The 27,479-nt window shown below is 40.5% G+C and overlaps 3 protein-coding genes across 7 annotated transcripts in view; 1 reads left to right on the forward strand and 2 right to left on the reverse strand.

Annotated features, from left to right (window-relative positions):
• Stxbp4 (syntaxin binding protein 4) overlaps positions 1 to 787 on the reverse strand; it is a 177,411-nt gene extending 176,624 nt beyond the window's left edge. For 3 of the 5 annotated variants that reach the window (XM_045158082.1, XM_004669983.2, XM_045158081.1), the window contains exon 1: positions 683 to 786. The gene's annotated coding sequence lies outside the window, so the exon portion shown is untranslated. Of the gene's footprint in view, positions 1 to 682 lie in introns of all 5 variants that reach the window. The other 2 variants (XM_045158084.1, XM_045158080.1) reach the window with 2 other exon arrangements.
• LOC101603554 (cytochrome c oxidase assembly protein COX11, mitochondrial) lies at positions 605 to 10,501 on the forward strand. Its single transcript, XM_004669939.2, has 4 exons — positions 605 to 1,139; positions 2,973 to 3,128; positions 5,422 to 5,547; positions 6,249 to 10,501. Exons 1-4 carry the CDS (start codon positions 843 to 845, stop codon positions 6,429 to 6,431), a joined length of 762 nt encoding a protein of 253 aa, XP_004669996.1. The 5' UTR covers positions 605 to 842; the 3' UTR covers positions 6,432 to 10,501.
• Tom1l1 (target of myb1 like 1 membrane trafficking protein) overlaps positions 7,076 to 27,479 on the reverse strand; it is a 51,291-nt gene continuing 30,887 nt past the window's right edge. Inside the window, exons 9-16 of the mRNA XM_004669985.2 lie at positions 24,224 to 24,284; positions 23,109 to 23,241; positions 21,006 to 21,102; positions 15,342 to 15,393; positions 12,723 to 12,828; positions 12,241 to 12,322; positions 9,010 to 9,077; positions 7,076 to 8,314 (exon numbers count right to left, since the gene is read on the reverse strand). Coding sequence (XP_004670042.2) covers positions 9,014 to 9,077; positions 12,241 to 12,322; positions 12,723 to 12,828; positions 15,342 to 15,393; positions 21,006 to 21,102; positions 23,109 to 23,241; positions 24,224 to 24,284 — 595 coding nt within the window. The 3' untranslated portion in view covers positions 7,076 to 8,314; positions 9,010 to 9,013. The remainder of the gene's footprint in view (positions 8,315 to 9,009; positions 9,078 to 12,240; positions 12,323 to 12,722; positions 12,829 to 15,341; positions 15,394 to 21,005; positions 21,103 to 23,108; positions 23,242 to 24,223; positions 24,285 to 27,479) is intronic.

Here is a 27,479-nt window from a genome sequence, read left to right on the forward strand (position 1 = left end):
CACTGTATATGTGTATCCTCACTAACGCCTGTGATTTCCCTTTTTCAAAGGGGGACAGCACGTTTGGGGGGAGGTCAAATAACTGATCTAAGAGAAGTTCATGGCTAGGACCTGTTTTATGAATGCAATGACGCCAAAACTTCGAGACTTGGACTCCTAACCACTATTTAACAGTGTCTGGAAAGAAGTCTTCGGTTTCCGTGAACGCGCACGGCCACACGGGCGGCCCCGGGCCCTCGGTCCTGGTTCGCGCAGAGGGCAGCGAGGGCACCCCGCCAGGGGGCTGCCCCCCTCGCCCGCCCCGACGTGCACCCCCAGCTCCTTCAGCGCTCCTATCCCGGTCTTTCTGTTTCGCACAGCCTCTCGCCGGCTCCGGATGTGGCGGTTTCCACTGGGCAGGCAGCTGAGGGACCCCGGAGCGGAGGCTGCAGGCTGCCCAGGGGCTGAGGAGGCGCCCGCGCCGAGCTCCAGGAGCACGCGGGAAAGCTGCTCTGGAGCGGGGCGCGGGGCTAGGTCCAGACAAAGGCTGGGGGAGTTCTGGGAGATCAAGGGGTACCGATCCTCAGCGGTGAACTTGTACCAGGGGTCCGAAGAGCGTTCTCCTCACAGTAAACGACAGAGAGAGCCGGGCGAAAAAGCAAAGGAGGAGAAAACATCCCCCGGGGCGAAAACGCGAACTTACCGTCGTGCGGCCACCCGGCCTCCGTAGCCCGACCGCTACCTGAGGAGTCTGGTAGCCAAGGTAGCGGCGGCAGGCTCAACCCACTCTCCCGTGTTACCGCGAGAGCCGGCAGATCTCGCGCGATCGGTCCTGAGCGGCCGGGCGTTGTTTTCGGAGGGTTATGGGAGGGCTTTGGCGCCCGCCTTGGAGGTGCGTGCTTCTGTGCGGCTGGCGCTGGAGCCAGGTCGGGGGCTGGAGCAGGGCTGTGGAGAAGAGGGTCGCGCCGTTTCTGAGGCCCGGGGGTGCGGAGAGAAGGCTGACATGGAAGCGGCCGGGGAGCACGAACCCTTCCCAGCGCGCGCAGGAGGAGGAGTGGCGGCGGCGGAACAGGACGCTGCTCACCTACGTGGCCGCGGCGGCGGTGGGCATGCTGGGCGCCTCCTACGCCGCCGTGCCCCTCTATCGGCTCTACTGCCAGGTGAGGCAAGGGAGGGCGAGGTGCTGGGCACGTCCCTCTGAAGGACCGTGCCTGGCAGGGATGGCTTTGCCCAAGGTCACCCCCCCCCCCAGGAAGTCAGCGAGAACCCGGCGGCCTGCCTTTTCTTCCTTCCCTCCTCTGTTCCCTCTCCTTAATGTCTCTTTCGTGTGTGTGTGTTGGGGGGGGGGGGTCACAATGTTCTCTTGCCACTGCAAATGAACATCAGATGCTTGCCCCATTTTTTTGCATCTGGCTGTACGTGCATCCCGGGGAGTCGAAGATGGGCAGACAGCTTTGCAAGCTGAGCCATGTCTCTTCAGACCTTGCCTTCTCTTCAGTGCTTTTACGATGTGATCCGTGTTCATTCCTTCTGTGAACCCCCTCCCTTCCCTCGGGACAGGATGCTTCTGACATCTAGTGGGAAGGTTCCGGATGTAGCATAGGACATCCACAGCGCTCCCCCAAAAGTAGCCAATCCAAACTATCTGTGGGGCTTAGCTTGAGAAACCCAACCCCAAAACTAAGTGATTTGACAGTGTTGTATGTCTGTTCACGTGCATTGGTAGGGCAGGAAAATTTAGGCCAAAAATAGGGAAATTTATAATCCAAAATCAAGTTAGATGTTAAATAGTGACACTTCCAAAAGAACACTTACTCTGGAGTCACAGAGTTTTAGACCATATATAATACGAAAGCCAGGTAACACAGTGACCTCATTTTATGGCCATGTAAAAATGTAACCCAAGGGAAATAAGACTTATCCAGTTAGAACTAGACTTTTCTTTACAAAGGCAGATTCTTTTTAAAAATTCAGTCTCTTAGAAGAATATACTTATATGCTATACAAAGATAAAGAGGTAGTCATACTGTATCTTGCTGGAATCTTCCCTTATCCTCCAATGTGGTATGTTTTTTCCCTAGTATAGTAACAGGTAAATTTTCTGGAAATCAGAATTCTGGCAATCACAAGCACCATAAAAATGACAACCTTGAAAGTATGGAGTTTTTCTTTATGAATCTGATGGTAAGGAAATGATGACAATAGAGAAGTGTCCGACACAAATTATGCTTTATGATGGGTTGATTCAGAGACTAAAAACTGGTGGTAAAGGGTATCTGTAACCATGAAGAGAAATACGAAAACATAGCCCAAAGTGGAAAACATCAACCAATATTGGGAAACACTGAAGTCTTAGAACATATAAGTGAAAACCAAGCTAGACAGTAAAAGGTATAAGACCAAACAGAAATATGAAAACATGGAAATATTTACATGTTTTAATTGAAGAGACCAAGACATGGGAAGTTTTCATTTGGGGGGGGGGGGAGAAAATTAGTTACTATAAGATAGTAATAATAAAATGTGTTTAATAAAAAATTAATCTGGCCTGGTGTGGTGCACGCCTTTAATCCCAGCATTTGGAGGCAAAGGTAGAATCACCATGTGCTCAAGGTCAGCTTGAGCTAAAGAGTGAGTTCCATATCAGCCTGGGCTAGAGTGAGACCCTGCTTCAAAACAAAAGAAATTAAGGTGGGAATTCTGTTTTGTAATTTTGTCAGTGGTACTACTTTATTATCAGAATCTGCTTTTCCTAGATACTTCATCTTTGACCCTCCAGATAACTAAGGGATTACTGAAAATAGGAATTATTTTGACAAATATAGGCTCTTCTCACCCCAAATATGGGAGAAGCTTTGACACAGTTGAAGGAAATGGTTAGTGACATATAAATGTGGTTTCAACTGGAACAGTAATTATTAAAATTGAACTTTTATCCAATAAACAGGTGAATCTAAAATATTATTTAACATATTTACTGTCTTTTTTTCTAGACTACTGGACTTGGAGGATCAGCAGTAGCAGGTCATGCATCAGACCAGATTGAAAACATGGTGCCTGTTAAGGATCGTATCATTAAGGTCACCTTTAATGCAGATGTGCATGCAAGTCTCCAATGGAACTTCAGACCTCAGCAGACAGAAATATATGTAAGTGACCAAAGCACCCACTAAAAGACGACTTTTGTCACTGTAAGGTTTTCCCTATTGGTTGAACTGTTAACTTATTTAAACTTAATTTCAAAATGATAAGACTTGTGAATAATTCTAATAGAATAAAATATAATTCATGAAATAGAATTATTTATAGATTTTGTTAGTTTTTAAAATTTTTTTAAATCCTTTTTTTTGTTGTTGTTGTTTATTTGAGAGGGACAGACGACAGAGAGAAAAAGAGGCAGAGAGAGAGAGAATGGGTATGCCAGGGCCTCCAGCCACCACAAACGAACTCCAGATGCATGTGCCACCTTGTGCATCTGGCTTACGTGGGTCCTGGGAAATCGAGCCTCAAACCAGGGTCCTTAGGCTTCACAAGCAAGCTCTTAAACACTAAGTCATCTCTCCAGCCCTCTGTTAGTATTTTTAAGTGGCTCTTTTTTTTTTTTTTTTTTTTTTTTGCTTTTTGAGGTAAGGTCTCAGACTAGCCTGGAATTCACAGTAATCCTCCTACTCTCCAGCCCTCTGTTAGTATTTTTTTTTTTAATTTTTATTTATTTATTTGAGAGCGACAGACACAGAGAGAAAGACAGATAGAGGGAGAGAGAGAGAATGGGCGCGCCAGGGCTTCCAGCCTCTGCAAACGAACTCCAGACGCGTGCGCCCCCTTGTGCATCTGGCTAACGTGGGACCTGGGGAACCGAGCCTCGAACCGGGGTTCTTAGGCTTCACAGGCAAGTGCTTAACCGCTAAGCCATCTCTCCAGCCCTCTGTTAGTATTTTTAAGTGGCTCCTTTTTGTTTTGGTTTTTGAGGTAAGGTCTCAGACTAGCCTGGAATTCACAGTAATCCTCCTACCTCTGTCTCCTGAGTGCTGGAATTAAAAGTATGTCCACTATGCCCGGCAAGTGGCTACTTTTCATTAGTTCCCTACATGGTGACAAAATATATAATTCAGCATTTTTGTTTGAGGTAGGGTTTCGCTGTGTAGTCCAAGCTGGCTTCACCTAAAACCTATGATCCGCCTGATTGGCCTACTAAATTACAGATGTGCAAGGCATGGGCTACCACACTCAGCTAGTCTATAACTTAGGTTACATAATAAAAGTCAGCTTGGAATAATGACATGTGTTTATTAGACTCATCTACTTAAGAATGACTAGAAATGTCCCCAATCACTAAAGTTGAGATTGACAATATGTGCCATGTTATATGGTTCTTTACTTTTCCATAGGCATATGTGGTAGGAAAAAATGTTGAAAATAGTTTATTGGTTTATATCAAAAGTATTACTGTTTATCAAAAAGAAAATATTTTCTTTTCTTTTGGAGGGTAGTACTGAGTGAGAAATGGAACATAGAAGGAATAAATAAATAAAACAAGAATTAAGTTTTGTAAAATTTTTATTTAGCAACAATCCTGAGGAGATTTGCTCATTTAACTTTAGATTAGATATAAAGGTCTACTTTTAAGCATTATTGGAAACTCCTTGCAAATAATAATGCCTGATTAAGGATTTTGTAAGTTAATGGTAAATATCCTTTGGGAATTACTTTTAGGCCTGGCTATTTTTCTTAATTTCCAAGAGCATTAACATTCTTACTAAACAATTTTTTTTTTTGTTTTTAATCAATTTTACTCTGATTATAAATTTAATTTACTCAGATTTTAAGTTTAATATTGATTTTCGTTAAAAATCAGTCAATCATGACATTCTGGTTTAATTGTTATACCGAAGTTAGATTGGGACTGTGCTTTACTTGGCTTGTCCCCGGACACATGGACACATTTTAGATGACTTACTTTTTTTTTTTTTTTATTTGAGAGCAACAGCCAGAGAGAGAAAGAGGGAGAGAGAGAAAGAGAAAGAATGGGCGCGCCAGGGCTTCCAGCCACTGCAAACGAACTCCAGACACATGCGCCCCCTGTGCATCCCCAGGCTAACCTGGGTCCTGGGGATTCGAGCCTCAAACTAAGGTCCTTAGGCTTCACAGGCAAGCGCTTAACCGCTAAGCTATCTCTCCAGCCCAGATGACTTACTACTGCTTGAAGACTTCAGATATCCAAGAGGGCATCTCAGAGCTATGTATAGCAACATTGGTTCTTTATTGACATGCAAATAAAATGTGAAACTAAGGTTCATAGGAAATAATCGAGTTTATGTTGCTGGACTTTATATTAAAAGTTAAGTATCATGGTATCTGAATAGGAAAGACAATATTACTAATTTAGTGGGGAATGAAGAGCAAAAGGGCAGCATGAGAGCTAATGTATTTTCTTTGAAACAGGTGGTACCAGGAGAGACCGCACTGGCATTTTATAAAGCTAAGAATCCTACTGACAAGCCAATAATTGGAATCTCTACATACAATGTTGTACCATTTGAAGCTGGACAGTATTTCAATAAAATACAGGTAAGCTGAATGTAAATGTTATAATAAAAGTACATGGAGCTGCTTATTATGAAACAGTGTTTTAGTAAATACTTGTGATTTATAAAAACTCATTTTTGGCCAAGTGGTGGTTCTTTCCTGTAACTCAGCAATCTGCAGGTTGATGGGAGGGAGACTCACCATGAGTTCCAAGATAGCCTTGGCTACATAGTGAGTTCCAGACCAGCCCAAACTATATCAAGAGAATCTTGTTTTTAAAAAACCAAATAAATGAATAAATACATACTCATTTCTTCTGAAGTTTAAGCCACTTTTGTCTTAATTGTTTATATATTCCTTGTGGAGATTGAGAGCCAAACACTTGTTTTTAATATGAGAATGAATGAATCCTAACCTAACCTTTCTTTTTAAAAAATTTAATTCTCTTATTTTATTATATTTTTTAAGATGTAACTCAGGCTGACCTTAAACTTTGCTCCTGCCTCCTGAGTGCTGGGATTTCTAGCATGCACACCACATCCAGTTTATGCCATTGGAGACTGGCCTCAGGGCTCCCAACATAGTAAACAGGCACTCTGTCCACTGTGCCACATCTCCAGCTCCGCTCAGTCAGATGAGATGGTGCTGTGCCATGATGGAGCTCAGTTAAGAAATTAACTACTACTTTGTTGTGGGTAATAGACTGGAAATGTTACTGACACATATCTTTCTATCACTTCTAGTGCTTCTGTTTTGAAGAACAAAGGCTTAATCCTCAAGAGGAAGTAGATATGCCAGTATTTTTTTACATTGATCCTGAATTTGCAGAAGACCCAAGAATGGTGAATGTTGATCTCATCACTCTTTCTTACACTTTTTTTGAAGCAAAGGAAGGGTACAAGTTGCCAGTTCCAGGCTATAATTGAAGTAGCTCAAAGACCTGCTTCAAAGTTTTTGATTTTTGAAAAATCATGCAGCCTGCTTTCTCAGAAGAGAAATACTGTACAATAATGTGAACTGAAACCTTCTAATTTAAATGATTCTGCATTTCTTTTTCCCCAACTTAATTTATCCCACTTCAAACTGAGAGAGGAGATGGGGAGATGGCTCAGTGGTTAAAGGTGATACTTGCTTGCAGAGCCTACTGTTGGCCCTTGGTTCTACCAGATCCAGTTCCCTTCCCCAAAACCCACGTAAAGCTAGATGCAAAAAAAATGGTGCATGCATTTGGAGTTTGCTTGCAGTGGCAAGAGACCCTGTTGTGCCTATACATGCGCACACAGACATACACACAAATCAATAATAATTTCAAAAAAGACCATGCTCAGTTTTGTTTTAATCAAAAGAAGCCCACATACCTAGAAGAATATATATCTCATAAGCAACATGAATTTGATAGTATTAAAAATTGCTTAGATACTTCAGCCTAATTCTGTAGTCTTCTTTCAAATTAGTACTTTATAATTCCAGCATTGAATCTGAGAATTTTAAAATGCATGCCCAAGTTTGTTTGTTTTGGTCATAGGCCGGAACTTGTCTCTATAACAGTGGGTGCTGTTTTCCTCATTTGTGCACTGTCACTATTGGAAAAACTCAAGACACTAAATTCTACTGGCTTGCTCAAAGATCACATTCTTTTTTTTTTTGGACGTAGAGTCTGGCTGTAGCCCAGTCTGACCTGGATTTCACTGTATACTTTCAGCATTCCTCCTACCTTTGTCTCCCTTGTGCTGGAATTAAAGGCATGCATCAGCACACCTAGCAAAAATTGCATTTGCATATATTTATTTTGTGGTTTTGAGACAGGGTCTCACTCTATCCCAGGTTGACCTGGAACTCAGTCTGTAAACCCAAGCTGGCCTCAAACTCACTGCAGTCCTTGTACCTCAGCCTCTTGAGTGCTAGGACTAAAGGTGCGTACCACCACATCAAATTTGAACTTCTTTTAAGATCAAGGGCTATTTTTATATTCAGAGACTGAAGAGATGGTATCTTAAAATTGAAATAAAATTCAAGAATTACACCTATTCTATTTACCTTCATAGTTCCAAGACTCTTGAAAGATGTAATAAAGATGGGATGTGAAGATTTACTGACATGAAATTTCTGTAGGGTGGGGGAAACTGAAAAAGACATTAAATTATTTTAATAATAATTTATTTTTTCATTCTAATATGTGTCAGTGCTGCACATTTTGAGTGTTTTCTAGAAGTCTTTGTTTCAAATAGAAATGAAAATTGTAGTAAAAGAGACCTTGTAGCATTATAAAGAATCATACTTAAGGGCCACTTGATGCAGTCTAGAGTGACTTGCTCAGGCACTTGAAATAGAATTAAAGCTACAATCATCGGGTCTTTAAAACAATTCTAAGCCAAACTATTGTATATATAAAAAGTGCAAATTGTCTCTTTTACATTCTGATTCAGTTTCAGTTAAATGAAGGCACTCAGTTAATACAGTTTCTTGCATGTCTGTCTATTCTGTGGTGATCTTTTCTATTTGTAGGAAGGCCTGGTCAACATAATATACTATATTTAAAGTACTTGGCTAAGTACTAAGCAGTTTCTCTTCTGCCACAATTTTAAGTGCTTGTGATAGCCAGGTTCTCTTGAAATCCTGAAGCATTATCAGAAACCCCACGTTAGCCAGGAAGTATCCTCTACTGAGACTTCACTGTGGCAGAGCAGAGATGGTCCACTGTGGCCTTGTCGTGCTGGTACGTCTTGTCTATCCGGCATCCACACTGGAGAGGGAGTACTCTTAGAGAGCTGGTACCTCTGGGGCTAGTGAGCTGCTCACCCACTGTCACCTAAAATAAGGGAAAAGAGTTAGTGTCCTCTTATCCTTTACTTCTTTCTAACTGTTGTGTTTTCCCACAGAAAGGTCAGAAAGCCATTTGTATGGTGGTGGATGTGAAGAGAATGAATAAGGTCAATAGCGGTAGAGTGGAGGCTAGGCATTCATTAACAAATCAATGGAATGGCTGGTGCACCAAACAGAAAAAAATCCAAGACCTGTGTGGAGGACTAACTGGCTTGGTATTGATTATGTATACCATTTATATTAAAGCACATATTGGATTTTAGAACAGGGAGTTTCTACTGTTCATGTGTTTTCTTAGCATTAATGTTTTCATGCCATGAGCCAACTTTTTTATTTTTGTACCTTATTTCTAGCTGACATGATCACAAAGATTATATTGCATTAGTTAAAGTTCATTAGAAGTTGAGTAATTTAGAGAAACTCATTGTTTCACTAACTCAAGCGTCAGACTCAGGTGGCCCTTATATACTGTAAATACTGAGTACAAGAATGTAAGTTGTAGCCGGGCATGGTGACGCACACCTTTAATCCTAGCACTTGGGAGGCAGCACTCACCAAGAGTTTGAGGCCACTCTGAGAATACATAGTGAATTCCAGGTCAGCCTGGACTAGAGTGAAACCCTACCTCCAAAAACAAAAAACAAACAAAAAAAAGTAAGTTGTGTTAGTTGACATCCTTACCTCGTCAGTCACTGTGACGTTGGGCAGCTCCTTTGTGGTGGTGTACATCAATTTCTTCATAAATAGCTCTGAAACAAAACCACCAAGGCAAAAGGGTTACACATCAATGGAGTCCCATGTGGCAACACTGTAACTAAAGGTATTGGAATTTGTAAAGGGCCAGGAATTGCAAGTGAACATAAAGACTTCTGTCCTGGGTCTGAGAACCCCGCTGCTTTATTGTCTAATGTTTGACTTCCCATGCCTGGAAAATTATACACCTTTCAAGACCAGTTCTTCTGATTTAATGGAAAAATGGGTCTCAAATTTGTGTAGCTTGATTTTTTTTTCCTTTAAAACAATAAGTTTAGTTTCAAAACATTCTAATATTCATGTTATAGCTCAATTAACATCTTTGATTACTGTCCAGCAATTTTTACCTTGCAAATGACACCTTTGTACCCATAATGTGTTGTAATTTTCATAATGTTACAGTTCTTTGGATTTATCTTACATGTATCTATAGCTAGAAAATATCGACTCAAAAATGACTTTCATATATAGAATACAGCAAAGTATGGCTGGAGAAGATAATAAAAATTAGCACTATGAAACCAAAATGTCCAACTTTATGCAGTTTACCTTATATGTCAAAAGTGTAGATTCTCATTTTTCACAAAACAATTTCAGCATTCTTTGCTGCCCTTAAACCTCTGATCTATTAGGAAGAAATACAACTTTTTTGTTTAAATAATTTTATTATTTGAGAGAGAAAGGTAGAAAGGGGGAGAGAGAATGAGCATGCCAGGGCCTCCAGCCTCTGCAAACAAACTCCAGAAGCATGTGCCACCTTGTGCATCTCACTTATGTGGGTCCTGGAAATCGAGCCTGGGTCCTTTGGCTTTGCAGGCAAGTGCCTTAACCGCTAAGCCATATCTCATATCTCCAGCCCAAAACCTATCTTCTTAACATGCATGCCTTAAAATGGAAATTTTATCTTCCTATGACTGATCGCCCTAGTTTTCACATGCCTCATCCTTTACTTCCATGATCTTATCTACCCCTTGTCTTCTTAAGCACTTAATTCAATACGCATCCTCAGTTTACTGAATCTTTGGCATCTCCCTTTGTACCAGAACTGAACCCTCTGCATTCCAACATGGCAGTCTTTGATCCCATACCTATTTGTAGTAATCACCTCAATAATCTAGTTGCCAAACTACTTCCATCATCTCTTCACATTTAAGTTCTAATAACTTCTCTGTACTGACTGTCTTTAGCACTCGAAACTTTGGCTTCTGTACCCATCAGTTCACTAAAATGGCCTTAACCAGAATCATCAATTTCCATCTGACTTACTCCATTATCTGGTTTACAGTTTCCAGTGCAGCATTGTTTACCATAATTGTACACAGATGAGTTTAAACATCTTGCATTAAGTCCCCTGTTACTTCATTCTCAGTTTGGGCACTTGCAATTTATTGAATAAACCAAACACTGAGCGCCTGTTCAAGCTGTTCCCTGAGCCTTCAACATTCATTCACAGACTCACTGACTAGCAGCGTCACCTCAGGTTTTCTCTAACCCCCATTTAAATTGATTCTTCCTGTTAGATACTCTCAATGACAATATTTTTTTTTCATACTATTGAAACAAATATTGGCTGCCAGTTTTAAAAAATACTGTCTCCATATTTTTTATGTCTACAAGAACAAAAGCCATGTTTTATTCAAAATTAGACAACAATCTCTTTCCCAGCACATAGTAAATATTCGTAAGTGAATAGTGTGTATCTGGAGAAACATGTCCTACTGGAGCAAAGAAGTTCTTCACACAGAATTCCTGGCCACACAGTTAAATCGAAACTCCAGAATGGTTCTGCAAGTCTCTCCTTTTCAGTAGACTATACCTGGACTTCACGAGACTTTCAGAAGAACTGAGGCACTGTAACCCCAGAAGGTAAAAACTATAATTGTGAGAGTTCCAGATTTTCACTACTGTAGCTTCCCATAAACTCTCACCACCTGTCACACTCAGTTGTCCCCTTATTAGTGCGAATATGATTGCAACCTTGCCTACTACATGGTTAATGGCAGACACACAAAAACAGTTCTAAAATCCATGAAAAAAATATATAAATGTATGTAAAATGATTTTAATACCAGTTTTTTTTTTTTTAATGGATTCAGTTATACATCTACTTTATCAGACCTAGGGAACTTTCCTCATTCTGAGTTAGGAAAAAGTATTTAACAGATGGTATGGTGGCACATGCTTGCAATCCCAGCACTTGCGAGGGGTTGAAACAAGGACTGAGAGGTCATGGCCAGGTTGAGCTACATTGAGAGTCTCAGGTCAGCCTAGAGTTGAGTGAGACTCACCTTAAGAACAAAACAAACAGCAGTCTCCTAAGTGTATTAAACTTTACTTAGAGATCATATCCACATTACTTTATTGAGAGTTTAAGTAAGGAGTTGGTATATCAATGCCTGAATTCTACATGGTTCAAACAAAACAACGGTGATAGAACCTGCAAGCTACCAGCTTCTCAATGATTACCATAAACCTGCTTTGAGCATTTTTAACAGTTGGGGGTGGTAATCTTCCATCACTTAATATATTAAAGCTCTAAAGAGCCTACCATTCTATATGCTACTTGACCAACAGAAAACCATAAAATAATGGTTATTGAAGGGTTTCAAATTAAAGCATTTTTGTTGTTCCTTTTAAATAGGGTCCTGTGTGTAGCATAGGTTGGTCTTAGACTTGTGATTTCCTGTCTCTGCCTCTTGAGGACTGTGGCTAAAATGTCTACTATACACTTTGCTCATTTATTTTAAATACTTCATTTTAAGCACATTTTTGTCATACATGGTGAATACAAAGTATTCTTTAGTACTTTGGTTCTCAAGGGGCAGTTAAAATATGCTGTCATTGTGATACTAATATGTCAACAGCGAATTTTCAAGCTAGAGAGGAACTTTCTGCCAAGACAACTATGAAAAATCTATTAATGCACTTGTTGGTTCTGGTTATTTTTAATCTGCAACCCCAGCGTTTTTATTTTTCAGTCACAGGCAGAGCAATAAGGCCATTAAGAACCACAGCCTCCATAAAACTTCATGAATCATTTCTAATAAGACCATCAATTTCTGCCAAGACCTAAACAAAGTTCAATGTATAACGAAGCCCTGTTAGCTCTCTTATCAAAGAGAACCAAGACAAAACTTAATCATTTTGTGAATGACTTACTCTGTAGTGACAGCCGGAGCTAAGGGATCAAACTCCATTACCTCGTAGTAATTGGGTGGCTGGAGATCATTCTTTGTCGTCGCTTTAGGTGAAAAAGGAAACCAGTGAGCACAGGCTGAGTTTGCAGATTATGAACGCATGGTATTCTTACTGTAGCAATGTTTAATAATTCAGTGTTGATGTCAAATGGGAGTCTAACACAGTCAAAACAGACTAGTGCTTAAATGCTACCCTAAATTCCACAGACATTCAATGTTCAAAAAGATTTGTAAAACTAAACTGAAAGTTCCTTCACCTTAGCATTCAGCACAAGCAAGTTCAATTGTCACGCCTAAGAATACCAGCCCTGAGCTTATCTCCTGTAGCATGTACATACAAATGAGTTCCCCTTATCTGTCCACTATTTTCAATGTCTAAATCGCTGGAGGACAGACAGTGTCCCCAGTTTCCATATTCAAAGCACATTAGAAGGCCTTGTGTACCTGGGTGATTGCTGGGCAAGCGTGGCAGCCTCTGGCCGGATGGTGCTGCTGAGATGGCCTGCAGGCTGACTGGCTGCAGTAACACTGAATGTGAGGGTTCGGCAAGCTGAAGAAAGCATAACATGTTCAAATGTACATTCTTCATCAGGCTTTTTTCTGTTACTTGAATTCCTGGGCTTCCAAGTGGCACTAGTCCAAGAACCATAGATACTCGACTGGGCAAGAGCTAGTGATTTTTATGACTTTCCTTTTTAAATAAAAACCACTTATAAAATTGACTGCTTTTCTGTCTGGTTTCATGCCCATTGCATTCCATTTCCTACATAAAATGTAAAATACATTGAAAATACTGTCTCTAAAAAGAAGCAGAATTGTATAGCTCATTCCAGCTTTGCTATTTTTTTTTTCTATGCTGAATATGAAATCTTGAGCAGGAAAGAAATTTACAGATAGGTATACAGCTATGCAATCAAATCAGGACTGAAAAAACTGACATTTCTTCTTTAAAAAAAAATTATTTATTTATTTGAGAGTGACAGGCAGAGAGAGAGAGAGAGAGAGAATGGGCACACCAGGGCCTCCAGACACTGCAAACGAACTCCAGATGCATGCGCCCCCTTGTGCATCTGGCTAACGTGGGTCCTGAGGAATGAAGCCTCGAACCGAGTTCCTTAGTCTTCACAGGCAAGTGCTTAACCACTAAGCCTTCTCTCCAGCCCATGACATTTCTTCTTTAGCCAGGTATAGGTGACACACACCTGTAATCCCAGCCCTGTGAGGCTGAGCAGGAGGACTGTTGTGATTTGAAGTTAACCTAGGAAGACCCTGTCAAAAAAAACAAAAATTGTCTTCTAATTTCCTCAGTCATTCAACAAATACTTGGTGGACACCTCCTAGTTGCCAGGCACTGTCGTCTATAGAATAGCAGTGAGCCAAGCACCTGGCCCTCCTGTAGCAGAGAACCAGTGTCGGATGGCATGTGCAGGAAAGCGGGATCATGAGAAGGAGACAGAGTGAGGGAATGGAATTCTGCTGTGACAGTGTTCACAGGAAGTGCCTCACCACTGGGGACTTTTTTTTATAAAGAGTGCTGACTTAAGTGGGCCCTGTGATTGTTATAAGATACAAGTTCCCAAGCCTTGGATTCTGAGAGGCTGTCATGGTTGGAACAGTGAGCCAAGGTAGAGAGACCGAAGGTGAGGTAAGAAGGAAATAGGGTCAGATTAGCGGGGTTTTACTGAGGAGGAAAATCAAGTGGATTTTGAGCAAGTGAGTGGCAAAATAAGATTGCTCAGGGGTTTCAATTGAAAAGACTAAGGTGACAGGTGGGGCAGGGGAGCTGAAACGGCCAGGATAAAGAGGCCACTACAAGTATCCATCATCTGATGGCTTAGACTGGAATGTGGCTGGGTAATGAACACACATTGAAAGCATATGGTAAAAAGGTAGAGATCAGCCACTGTTTCCCTAGGTTTTCCACCTGAGCAAGTCATATCCTGTAGTAGCTGCAGTGAGATGGAAAGTGAAAGAAAGGGTGACTGACAGTGGCTACTGGGATGTGATGTTGAGTGGAAGGTGGATATGAGTTCTGAGGCTGTTGATTATAAAAAATTTAATGGTTATAGAAGAAAGTAGACATGGCGGTACGTGCCGGTTAAAGCCCCAGCACTCAAGCTGAAGGCAGGAGGATCAGCTAGCCTTGGATACATGAGATACTGTTAAAAAAAAAAATAAGTAAGTAGGGTTGGAGACATAGCTTAGTGGTTAAGCACTTGCCTGTGAAGCCTAAGGACCCCAGTTCGAGGCTCGATTCCCCAGAACCCACGTAAGCCATATGCACAAGATGATGCATCCATATGGAGTTGGTTTGCAGTGTCTGGAAACCCCGGTAGGCCCATTCTCTCTCTCTCTATCTCTGCCTCTTTCTGTCTGTCTCTCTCAAATAAATAAAAATTTAAAAATAAATAAATAAACTAGAAAGGTCTAAAGCCTGAGACCTGGGTTTCCCACCACTAACAGTTCAGGTGAAATGAAAAAATGCAAGTAAGGCAGCTGAACTGTGTGTGTGTCAGTCGTATGCAAAAAGGACGACGTGATTAATTCTGACCCAGGTGCTGGTAAATTAGGTACGACTCACTAAGAATCATAGCCCTCATTCAATATGGAAGACACTGATGACCTGCACAGAAATTACTTTGAGATTGGTATGGATGAATGCTCAGAGTCTTTAAAGATGGTGGAGAATAAATGGAGGCAGCAAATGTGAAGCAATGCCAAAGGAAGTTGTTTTTGTTTTGTTTTGTTTTCTGTTTTGTTTTGTTTTCTTGTAGTGCTGGGGATCAAACTTAGGGCCTTGAATATACATACTATGCAAGCACTTTACCAGGGCGCTATATCCCTAGCTCAGAAATTACAATCTTTAACCATCTTTCTAACAGAAATGAAACTAAGTTTGTCCATCCTCAAAGATTAAAAAATGAGATGAATATTCTAACAAGGGCAGAGTCAACCACAATACAAAGAAATGTAGACTAGAACACAAGGATTAACAAGCGGTCCTTTTGGCCACCATAATTTGCTGATGAGGGTGAACTGCCAGGGAAGAGTTTTGTTACTTACATGATCATATGTGTGACCTGAGGCAAGATTTTGGCTGGTCCTTTGGGCAAACCTAGGATAGTGTGATAACACAGCATGATTACCCTACAGTGAGAACAACACAAATGCAAGAAGTAAGATGATTTTCCTGGTCTGGAAACAAAACAGGTAACACCTTCAAACTGCACAAAATCAAGCATCACTACAACAAGTGCCATCTGGCCCAGTACCCTGCTTGTCATGATGCCCAAGTATTAATGGGAACAAACATAAATCACTGTCCCATGGCAGTGGTGGCCCTGAGGCCCTGGGGTGTGCACAGCACAGTAATAGGAATAGAACCTTTAGGCCTAATGTCAGCATAATACACCCCATCATTTCCAGTGTGGGGAAGAATCTGGGAAATTGAGAGTCCCATTCTGAGTGAGGTGGAGAAATGTAATTTTATCCAATTTCTACCACTAAGTGTGATCTTTAAGCTGGAAAGAATGCATGGTGCTGCTCTGAGGAGTCTGAAAACAGCAGCAGGCTGACTGTAAAAGTAGAACAATTAGGGCTGGGGGACAGCTTAGTCGTTTAGGCATTTGCCTGCAAAGCCAAAGGACTCAGGTTCACTTCCCCAGACCCCACGTTAGCCAGATGCACAAGGGGGCGCATGCGTCTGGATTTCGTTTGCAGTGGCTGGAAGCCCTGGCGTGCCCATTCTGTCTTTTCTCCCTCTCTCTCCCTTTCTCTGTCACATAAATAAATAAATATAAAATATTTATTAAAAAGTACACCAATTAACACAGAACCACTGGTGAATTTATCTTTTTTTTTTTCCATTGTCTTCTCTGAACTGAATGCAGTCTGAATCCACAACACGAGCATAATTAATGACTGAGCTCCAGGAGAAACACTCCTCATAGAGGAAACAAGAAAGAGAAATCCTAACATTGCATCTGTTCTCTCCATCTGTCCTTACGTCCCAAACCACAGGCACCCATGGAAGCTGCAGTGTCAGCAGAGATCAGAGGGGCCTGCTGAGAAGGCATTTCCTCCACTTGGTGCAGCTGTGGTACCTAAGGAGGGAGAGAACCTCTATTATTTCTGGCTCCTTTATTCTCCTGCCATTTGGCTACAGATAGCACAGTAGAGGAATACATGGCATCATAGGGTAACTAAACTTAACTGGGGAACAGAGGAAGGAGCTCCAGATAACTACAATGCAGCAGTCACGGAGCTGGGCGATTTCAGGAAAACAAACCCACAAAATTACTTTTGAAGGCCTGGGTCTGATTTGTTAGAGTCCATAAATCTGAGCTTAAGGATGTCAAAAATGTTTAGATCTACCACATGTAGTATTGCACACCTTTAATCCGTGCACTCAGGAGGCTGAGGTACGACCGCCCTGAGTTCAAGGCCAGCCTGGGCTCCAGTGTGAGTTCCAGGTCAGCCTGGGTTAGTGTGAGACCCTGCTTCAAAAGCAAACAACAACAGAATGATGAGAGCTAGCTACATAACCTGCTATCTAGATTTCGATTGGCCACGGAGGTGGTACAGAAGCAGGACACATTTGCAAGGATTGTGGACATTGAGCTGACTTTGGCCCTACAATCTACCAAAGCCGACTGAAACTGCTGCATGAATCTGACAATGTTGTCTGCCTACTAAGAGTATCAACATTACACATAAAACATCTCATAATAAAACACTAAAAATACTCAAGATATAACATCAAATTACTGGGAATATCTTCATAACCCTATAAATAATGCTTTTTTAAAAATTTATTTGGGAGGGAGAGAGAGGCAGAGACAATGGGCACGCCAGGGCCTCTAGTCACTGCAAAAGGAACTCCAGACACATGTGCTACCTTGTGCATTTGGCTTTACACAGGGACTGGGGAATCAAACCAGGTCCTTAGGCTTTGCAGGCAAGTGCCTTAAATGCAGAGCTATCTCTCCAGACCTCTTCATAATTTCAATGTTTATTGAGAAGATAATCAACAGAAAGCAATGCCAAGAGGACAGATAATGCAATTATTTCACAGAGACCTTAAGCAGTTATTGTGCAAATATTCCATGAAGAAATTAGGAATATGCTTAAAAACTGAAAAAATAATAAGTCTTAGTGAAAAGGAGAAAATATAAAGAACCAAATGAAAATTTTAAAACTGAAAATATGTAACAAATTAAAATCAAGCTCACAGAATGTTTAACTGCAAAACAGAGTTGACAGCAGAAAGTCAGTGAACCTGAACATAAATTCTGAAGTTAACTAATCTGAACAGTTAAAAAAATGTAAATAAAAATAATTAGCAAAATCCCAAATACCTATGAGATAATTGTGCATAACTAACATCTGTTATCAGTGTCCCATCAGGAGAACAGAACAAGGGTAGTGCTAAAATAAGTAAAGAACAATGTTTTTAAAAAAGAAAATTAAATGCTGAGTTTGGTGAGAAAGAAAACCCACAGATTTCAATTTCTGTATGGTGGATTAAAGGCTACCTACCCTCTCCCAAAGATCATAATTCCTAGCACCTGTGACACCATAATTGGCTAAAGGGTCTGGATATAATTAAGGATTTTTTAAGTGTTTTTTATTTTATTTATTTGCGAGAGACAGAGAGTGAGAATGGGTACACCAGGGCCTCCAACCACTGCAAATGAACTGCAGATGCTTACACCACTTTGTGCATCTGGGTTATGTTGGTCCTGGGGAATTGAACCTGGGTCCTTTGGCTTTGCAGGCAAATGCCTTAACAGTTAAGCCATTCCCCGGCCCTAATTAAAGATATAATTATAAAGACATTGTGATACTTGAGCTCTAAATCCAGTGACAAGTGATCTTAGAAACGCAGTGACTTCAGACACAGAGGAGAGGGCCAGGGAAAAGTTGCGTGCCAAGAAGCATATCCAGTAACAGCCAGGAATGCCAAGTCATCAGGGTCTGGCAGTCAGGGGATAGCATCTCCCTGAAAAGTGCTGAAGGGACTGAATTTCAGACTTCTTGACTCCAGAACTGAGGGAACATAAATAGTTGTGGGTTTGAGCCACTTAGTTTGTGGTAATTTGTTATGGTGCCCATAGGAAACTAATGCACTCAGGAAATCCCAAATCAAAAGATATCATGCCCAGGCATCACCAACTGATCAAAATTAGAAAACAAAAACAACAACAAAAATAAATAAAATCATAAGGTAGTGGAGAATGACTTTTTTTGTGGAGGAAAAACCATTCAAATCTATGTGGAGGAACAACCATTCAAATCAATGTAGATTCATCATTAAAATCACTGAAGCCAAAAGACAGTGAAACAACTTTATAAAGCTGCTTCAAGAAAACAACTGTGAATCCAGAATCCTATTCAGCGAAACTGATCTTTGGGAACAAAGATGAAGTAAAGCCCTCCTCACATCAAGTAAAAATAAGAGTGTACAGTAGATAGATCTGCTCTAAAAGAAGCACTTTTTAAATTTTTAAAAATTTATTTATTTGAGAGACAGAGAGAGGTAGAGAGAGAGAGAATGGGTGCACCAGGGCCTTCAGCCACTGAAGAGAACTCCAGATGTATGTGCCACTTTGTGCATCTGGCTTACTTGGGATCTGGAGAATTGAACCTGGGCCCTTTGGCTTTTTAGGCAAGCACCTTAACCGCTAAGCCATTGCTCCAGACCAAAGAAGCACTTTTAAAAGAACTTCCTCACAGCAAAGTAAATCTCACCTGAAGAGATGAGCCACAGAAATATTAAATGCTGGTTAAATATACTCTAAAGTTCTTTAAAATATATTTGAAGGTTATAAGCAAAAATTATGAGTCCTCCAGCCTTATTTTCAATGCAGATATGTAACATAAGATAACTAATAAAAATGGGTATATATGGTAATTTTTCTATACTTCAAGTGTTTAACTAAATTGAAAAAATAAGAATAGTGCAATACTAAAGCAACCTACCTATCATACAAATACATGCGCGCACACACACATCACAGAATTACAGCCAAAATCATAACAGAATTTTTGGTGTTTTTTGTTGTTGTTGGTTTGTTTGTTTAAGTAATGTCTCGCCCTAACCCAGGCTGACCTGGAATTCACTGTGGTCTCAGGCTGACCTCAAACTCACAGTGATCCTCTTACTTCAGCCTTCCAAGTGCTGTAATTAAAGATACTCAGCAGCACTCCTGGTTCACAACAGGTTTTTTAAAAAAGAATTCTAATACACTCTAGTAATCAAGAGAGAGAGAGAGAGAAAAAACAGAATAAAAGAAAACATACAGAAAAGAAATTAAGTAATGGCAGACAAAAATCTAACATGAAATTGTGTTAAATGTAAATGGTTTAAACACATCATTTAAAAACTAAAAATTAAGCTCTGTGTGGTAGCTCATACCTTGAAATCTCAGCACTTGGGAAGCTGAAGTAGGAGGATCTCCATGAGTATGTGGCCAGAGTAAGCTACAAAATTAGTTCAAGGTCAGCCAGGGTTAGAGTAAGACTCTGCTTCAAACACACACACACACACACTTGCATGCTCTCTCTCTCTCATACACACACACACAAAACAACAATAACAAACAAAAAAAAAGCTAGATACATAAAAAATCAAAGACCCAACTATGTGCTACCTGCAAGAAGCTATAAATGAGCCGGGCATGGTGGCATATGCCTTTAGTCCCAGCACTTGGAAGACAGAGGTAGAAGGATCACAATGAGTTTGAGGTTACTCTGAGACCACATAGTGAATTCCAGGTCAGTCTGGGTTACAGCAAGATGCTACCTTGAAAAACCAACAAAAACAACAAAAAAAGCAGCAGCTATATATGTTCATATAAGATGGAGGAAAGATGTACAATACAATCATTAGAAAGCTAAAGAAGGTGTATTAATATCAAAGTAAACATTGTACATTACTGCAAAGAAATTAATGAGGGACAAAGAGAGACCTTGCATAATGATTATAATTAAAGGTCAATTGACCAAACTATAAAATTTCTGAATGCATAGAATGATGAAGCTACAAAATAACATGAAATACCAATTTCAGACATTTTCTTCAAGAAAAATAAGACTGAGTCTATGTAGTTGCCATTCTTGACAAACTTCAGTACTGAAGAACAGACAGGTGGTTGCTTAGGATAGGGGAGAGAGTTTGACAGCACATGAAATGCACAAGGGTGTAAAGATTTGGCGTAATAATGGATTTATCTATACCCATACTGTACATGAATCCACACAAACCCATAGACATTTATACCAAACTAAGATAAACAAATAAAAAAGAAATGTCAGAGGCTGGAGAGATTGCTCAGTGGTTAATGCACTTACCTGCAAAGCCTACAGACTCCAGTTCAATTCCCCAGCACCCATGTAAAGCCAGATACATAAAGAGGTACATGCATCCAGAGATTGTTTTCAGTGGCTAGAGGCCCTAACTTGCCCATTTTCTCTCTGTCTCTCTTCTCTTCCTTTGTGCAAATAAATAAAAAGAACCACCAAAAAAGGGGTGGGTTTTACTATATAGCCACTGTTAAAATGATGAGTGTAAAAGAGATAGATAAAGCACTAAGGTGAGATTCACATGAATTTGAATCCTGTACCAACCAAAATACTATGCTTTTTTCTATATAATCATATTTTCTTAAATATAAGAAGGAACCAGAATGTCCAGTATTAGTTCTGCAGTGTGACCAGCATACTTACAGGGGTATTTCTTTGTTTTCCGAGGCTAGCAAATCCAAATGTGGATAAAGACTGGGATTCAAGTTGTTTGTTACGACAGGACTTGGAGAGCTGAAACCTAGAATGCAAATGGACTTTCGTGATGTGATTTTTAACATTTTTTTTTCAATTGGTTGCCATTTTCAATCAATTACACATGGTTAAAAGGCATTAAGGAGGGCTGGAGAGATTGTTTAGTGGTTAAAGTGCTTGCCTGCAAAGCCAAAGGACACAGGTTTGATTCCCCATGACCCATGTAAGCTAGATGCACAAGGTGGCACATACATCTGGAGTTTATTTACAGCTGGTGGATGCCGTAGTGTGCCCATTCTTTCTTTCTTTTTTACTGCCTCTTTCTTTCTCAAATAAATAAACAAATAATTTAAAAAAAACATTAAGGATATTAATGTAGATATTTCTGTCAGCATAAAATCCTACAGTTTCCTCTGAGATTAAAAAATATATATCACTTATGGGCTGGAGGGATGGCTTAGCAGTTAAGGTGCTTGCTTGCAAAGCTAAAGGACCCAGGTTTAATTCCCCAGGACCCACATTAGCCAGATGCACAAGGGGGCACATACATTTGGAGTTCATTTGCAGTTGCTGGAGGCCCTGGTGTGCCCATTCTCACTCTCTCTCCTCCTCTCTCTCCCTCTCTCTCTGACGCTATTAAATAAATAAAAATTAAATATATATATATCACTTATGAGAGTAGAGAGGGACAGAGATAGAAAAACAGAGATATTCCATGTCACAAAAAGAGACTGTCATAAAGAGACATTTTTGTACTATATTTTCTAGAATTTTGAGCTGACCCATAATGGAAAGTGCTTTACTTGTCCTCCTCTGCCCCACACAAAAATAAACTTACGGGCTAGAGAGATGGCTTACCAGTTAAGTGCTTGCCTGTGAAGCCTAAGGACCCCGGTTCAAGGCTCAATTACCCAGGTCCCATGTTAGCCAGATGCACAAGGGGCGCATGTGTCTGGAGTTCGTTTGTAGTGGCTGGAGGCTCTGGCGTGCGCATTCTCTCTCTCTCTCTCTCTCTCTCTCTGCCTCTGTCCCTCTCTGTCTGTTGCTCTCAAATAAATAAATACATAAAAACTTTTAAAAATATATTTAAAAAATAATACAACATAGTAGTTATTTAAGAAAAACATTTAAAAATAAATAAATAAACTTATAACTTATATGGAGCTCAATCACTTCTAAGCTCTTCAATTCCCATAATATTAAATAAAACACCCAAAGGGAACAATTACCCTCTCTCCCTGAAAATCCATGATAAAAGCCCAAGAAAATTCTTCAATACAACTGATTCCACTAATCTTACTAGCTTACACAGGCAAGCAGCCGGTGTTCTAGAAAAAAAACATAAGAGAACCGCAAGTTCTGTGGTACCTCTTGCTCTGGAAACATTAGATAATGTAAGTGAGAAGCAAACAATTTTCAGAACTAGGCATTTGGCTTGTTCATAATCCTTATTTTGCAATGCACCAAAGCTTATTGGAAATGAGGATAGAAAATGTTAAAAAAAAAAAGACAGGTTACCCCAATCCTGTAATGCACTTTGTAAATATTATTTCAATCTTGTTTCACAGCAATTATTTAAGGAAACCATCGTTTATCAAAACCTTTTGATAAAATAAGAAAGTCTCAAAGGGTAGGTGGTTAAGAGGTACCAGAACTGGAATTTCAACTTGCATTTCTAACTTGCTCTGTTAATCCCCTGCATTTCACCACCATGTGGTTCCTGCCTCTTAATTCCTGAATTCCTCTCATCTGCAAGTATCCCCTTACCTGATGCTGGGGATAGCAGAGAAACCCAACAACAGTAGCCTGGGTTCTGAGGAGATTTAAGCATTAGCTATCCGAAAGGAACAAATTTACAAGACAGGCCAGGTGGATTCCAAGAGATTCTAAACCAGCTGAATGAGTTTCAAAGACCTCCCCAGACACATCCCAATCTTTCAATGTGTCTGATCTGGCCATTTGCCAGGAAGTAATTACATCTCCTGATTACAGTTCTGATAATGCACACTGACTTCCGGGGGCATTCAACCGTGAAAGCAAGGAGAAACTTACTTAAGTCTGAAAGCTGAGCACTCATGTTGCTGAGTTCTCCCTGACTGGACACTCCCTGACTGGACACTGGCACGGGAGCGCTGGGACTCAAGTCCAGGAGGTCACAGGAGGGCGCGGAAGGCTCACTGGCAGACTGAAAGCAAAGCAAGCAGAAATACAACTGGAATAAAAAAAGGCATGCCATTCATCATGGGTGCTTCCTTACAGACTTTCCTATGGTGGGGGAGAGTCATATCTAGGTGCATGTTGAGGAAGACTCCCCCAACAGACAACAGCAGCGTGAAGTACGTCACACCCTTATGTGGGTTCCGGCTTCAGTCGGCACTCTTCTTACTTCTTATTTAAGGGACATGCTTTATGCCACCAAAATCACTTCAAATTGCCAGTGCAGGTTTGCTATATTTTTTTTTTCTTATAGCAGACATGTTTATTTTTAAGTTCAAATAAATATGGACCAATTCTCAAGGTCTCAATTTAAATATTTCATTGACATGACCCATAAATTCTGTTCTCTGCAAAATGTTGAGAAAAGCAAGTTTTTATGGCAGCACCATATTTCCTCCTTTTAAAGATCTGTTTTGGGTAAGCTTGGCTTCTGTCTGTACAATTAGTAAAATATTCTATTGTTTATGACATTTCTAATTGTTGGATCAGAGATGGGGCTGAACCAACTACAGCAACATGGAAATTAAGAGAGAATATAGGACTTCAGCAGCGTGCTGTTCCTTTGTGGGAGAGCAGGTCAACAGAAAGGACAACCCCGTTCCGTGGGTCTGAGGCTGCCATCCTCAGAGACAGCTGTGCTGGCTCTTTAAAGGGAAGGGACAAGCAGGGTAGAGAATGGGAAAAGGGATGATAACAAGACCATTTCCTTTGTTGACTTGTTTTCGCAGGTAGGACTCTTTCAAGTTTTGACTAGTTCTTTGATGATGAAAGGTTTGCATCTTTCCTGGTGACCATATCAGGTTGCGGTTTGAGAAACTACAACCCAAAAGAATCTAAGAATTACTTTTGTGCTAGAAAGCCTGTTCCAGGGCCAGCATGTCCCAGTAATTTCTGTGATTCCAATGATTGCTGAGACCCCAGACTTATTAACCCTTACACTAATCACTTACATTGGTGGCTTCCTTCTGGTTCTTATTTTGCTCCAAAAGCCTTTGTTGGTTTCGAGTGAACCTATTTATGCAACAAAATTTATGAAATAGATATAAAAATGCTACAAAATTTAGCATTATTAAATATACAAATATTTAGTAACAATGACACCAAACTCCATTCTTACTCTGTTCCCAGAAAAATACTCCATTTATTTATTTTTTAAAATTTATTTACAAACTGAAAGATACATAGAGGGAGAGAGAGAGAGAATGGGTGCAACAGGACCTCTAGCCACTGCAAACAAATTCCAGATGCATGTGCCACTTTGTTCATCTGGCTTATGTGGGTACTGGGGCACCAAACCTGGATCATTAGGCTTTGTAGACAAGTACCTTAACCACTGAGCACTCTCTCCAACCCCCCAGGAAAATACTTTTAATAACTTTTTTTCCAGGGCTGGGGATACAGCTTAGTGGAAGAGCACTTGCCTAGCATGCATAAGGCCCTGAATTCAGTAACTACCTAATACCTCAAAAAGCAAAATTAAACAAACAAACAAAAAACACCTTTCTTCCAGTTAATAGAGGACTAACACCCTTACCTTTAAGGAAATAGAAAAGTTATTTTTAAAAAATCATAATCCCGTTGCCTAGAAATTAGCCATATTGATACTATGTACAGTATTTATATTTTCTTCCTATATTTATGTTTGTTTATTTATTTATTTAGAGATAGGTTATTGTTAAATAGCTCAGACTAGCCTCAAACCTATGATCTTCCTGCACATCCCAGAGTGCTGAGATTACAAGGCATGTGTTACGATGTCTAGCTACTTTTAAACTTAGTTATACTTTATATTATTTTGTATCCTAATTCAATTATGTTTTATTTTTCTAGTCATTCAAAACCATACTTTTAATGGCTTTAATATTTTATGAATCTATCAAGCACTTTTGAATCTATGAAACACTTAAAGTTTCTTACTTTGTCATTATAAGTAATTGTCTTAAAAAAAATTCAATTACAGGGCTGGAGGAATGGCTTAGTGGTTAAGGCATTTGCCTGCAATGCCAAAGGACCCAGGTCAATTCCCCAGGTCCCAAGTTATCCATATGCACAAGGAGGCACACATGTCTGTAGCTTGTCTGCAGTGGCTGGAGGCCCTGGCACACCCATTCTCTCTCTCTCTTTCTCTGTCAAAAAAAAATCAAGTACATGTGAAGTAATTTTAGTGTTTCACTGTTTATCTGCATTAAAAAATTTTATTCATTCTTCATTTATTTGCATGCAAAAAGAGAAAGAGAGAGAGAAAGAAGAAAGAAGTAGTGTGCCAGGGCCTCTTGCTGCTGCAAACAAAATAACTCCAGACACATGCACCACTTGTACTTCTAGATTTACACAGGTACTAGGGAATTGAACCTGGGCCATGGGGCTGGGAAGATGGTTTGGTGGTTAAAGGTGCTTGCTTGAACCTAGGCCAGCAGGCTTTGCAAGCAAGTTCCTTTAACCACTGAGTCCAGTCCTGTGTTTATTTTTAAGATACTTGACACCTAGAGAAAAAAAAAATTGACCATTTACAACTTTGCTCTAATTTTGCATTGCTTGTCCACTGAGGTAAACAGACACAGTTGAATAAGTATGAGCACTGATGAGAAAACCTAGCGCAGCTGAAGGCAGAAGTCCACAGTTCAGGGTCAGCATTGTTACACTACTGCATGACCCTGGACCTCACTTCCTGAATCTCAGTTCTCAAACCATAAGTGGGTAATAACATCTGGGAATGTATTATGAGGGGCAAAACCAGACAAATAGATAAGCAGATAGAACAGACAGGTGAAGGTGGAACTGGCTCGCACACTGAGAGACTCTGTGGAAACAGTGTTACCTTTATACCACATTGACTCCAAAACCCTGAACACTTTAAAGGCTCATCTGCAATACAACATATATTTAGGTTTTAGATTGATCTAAAATTTGCCAAGCATGATGTTATATGTGTTTTTTTCAGGTAGGATAGAGGTGACAATTTGGGGATCAGAGGGCAAACTGATGTGCAGAATAATGCTCCCCTCGAAAGGGACCCAGGTGCTAGTCAAAAGACTCAGTGAATATGATAGGTTTCATGGCAAGTGGTGGAGCTGATGTTGCAAATGGAATGACGTTTGTTAGGGAGCTGACCTAGATTAAGTTTTACTGGCTAGTACAGATAAGTTCAGTGTAGCCACAAAAGTCCTTAAATGTGGAAGAGGAAGGCCCAGAAGAGGCAGGAAGAGTTAGGATATGCAAGATACTCTGAACCAGGCACTGGCTTTGAAGTTGGAAGAGGCCATGGGCCAGTGTAAAGGGAAGCCTCTACAAGCTGCAGAAGGTAAAAAGAAAGTCTCCCCTAGAGCTTCCAGAAAGGCAAACCTGCTGACACTCAGAATCTAGCCCAAGGACACCTCCTGACCTGAAGAATTTAAGTGTATTATCCAGTGATCATAAATCTAAGCTGTGAAGTTGTGGCAATTTATTACAGCAGCCACAGAATAAGAAAACAGCAGATGAGTATCTTTCCCACAAGCATGTGCTTCTCCCCAAATCTCAAGACTCAAGTGTTCCTGTCACATCATTTACTGCAGTCACTTTGGTGCACATTGTTCAAAGCAGAACCAGAATGAGCTGTTCACAGAAACAATCCAATTTCCTGACATCTAGACCCAATAAACAGTGCTACCCACGGAGGAGGGCTGTAGGCAATGGTCTCCTGGTTGGCAATAGAATCCTCTCAAATGAAAACCAGAAGGCAGAACTATACTGAGAAATGTGTGTCTGTCCTTGGATATTTCTTCTGCTTACAGATTTACATCACAGAAAACAAAGGGAAGGGACTGCAAGGTTGCTCAGAACTAGGAAACATCCACGGGTCCTGGGGTCACATCATCAGTCAAGGCCCTGCCATCATTCCTCACACACAGCTGCTTTCCCTAGGAGGCAGCTAATGTAAAATAGCGAAGGGAGAACACTGCCACCTTGTAGCTTTTGGCTTTATTTTACTGATTCTCTTGGCTTACTCATTATCAGTGTGTGTGGGGGTGGGGGAGATAGTCATTTTTGAGGATCAACAGGACATTAATGAAGACAAGAAATGTATATTCAAGGCTGGAAAGAAAGCTCACTGTTAGTGTACTTGCCTAGCACATATGAAGTCCTAGTTCAACCCCAAGCACTGAAAGAGAAAGGTAGGGAAAGGAAGGAAGGAAGGAGAGAGGGAGGGAGACAGGGAAGGAATAT

This window comes from Jaculus jaculus, chromosome 9 (assembly GCF_020740685.1).
Source record: "Jaculus jaculus isolate mJacJac1 chromosome 9, mJacJac1.mat.Y.cur, whole genome shotgun sequence".
Lineage (NCBI taxonomy): Eukaryota > Metazoa > Chordata > Mammalia > Rodentia > Dipodidae > Jaculus > Jaculus jaculus.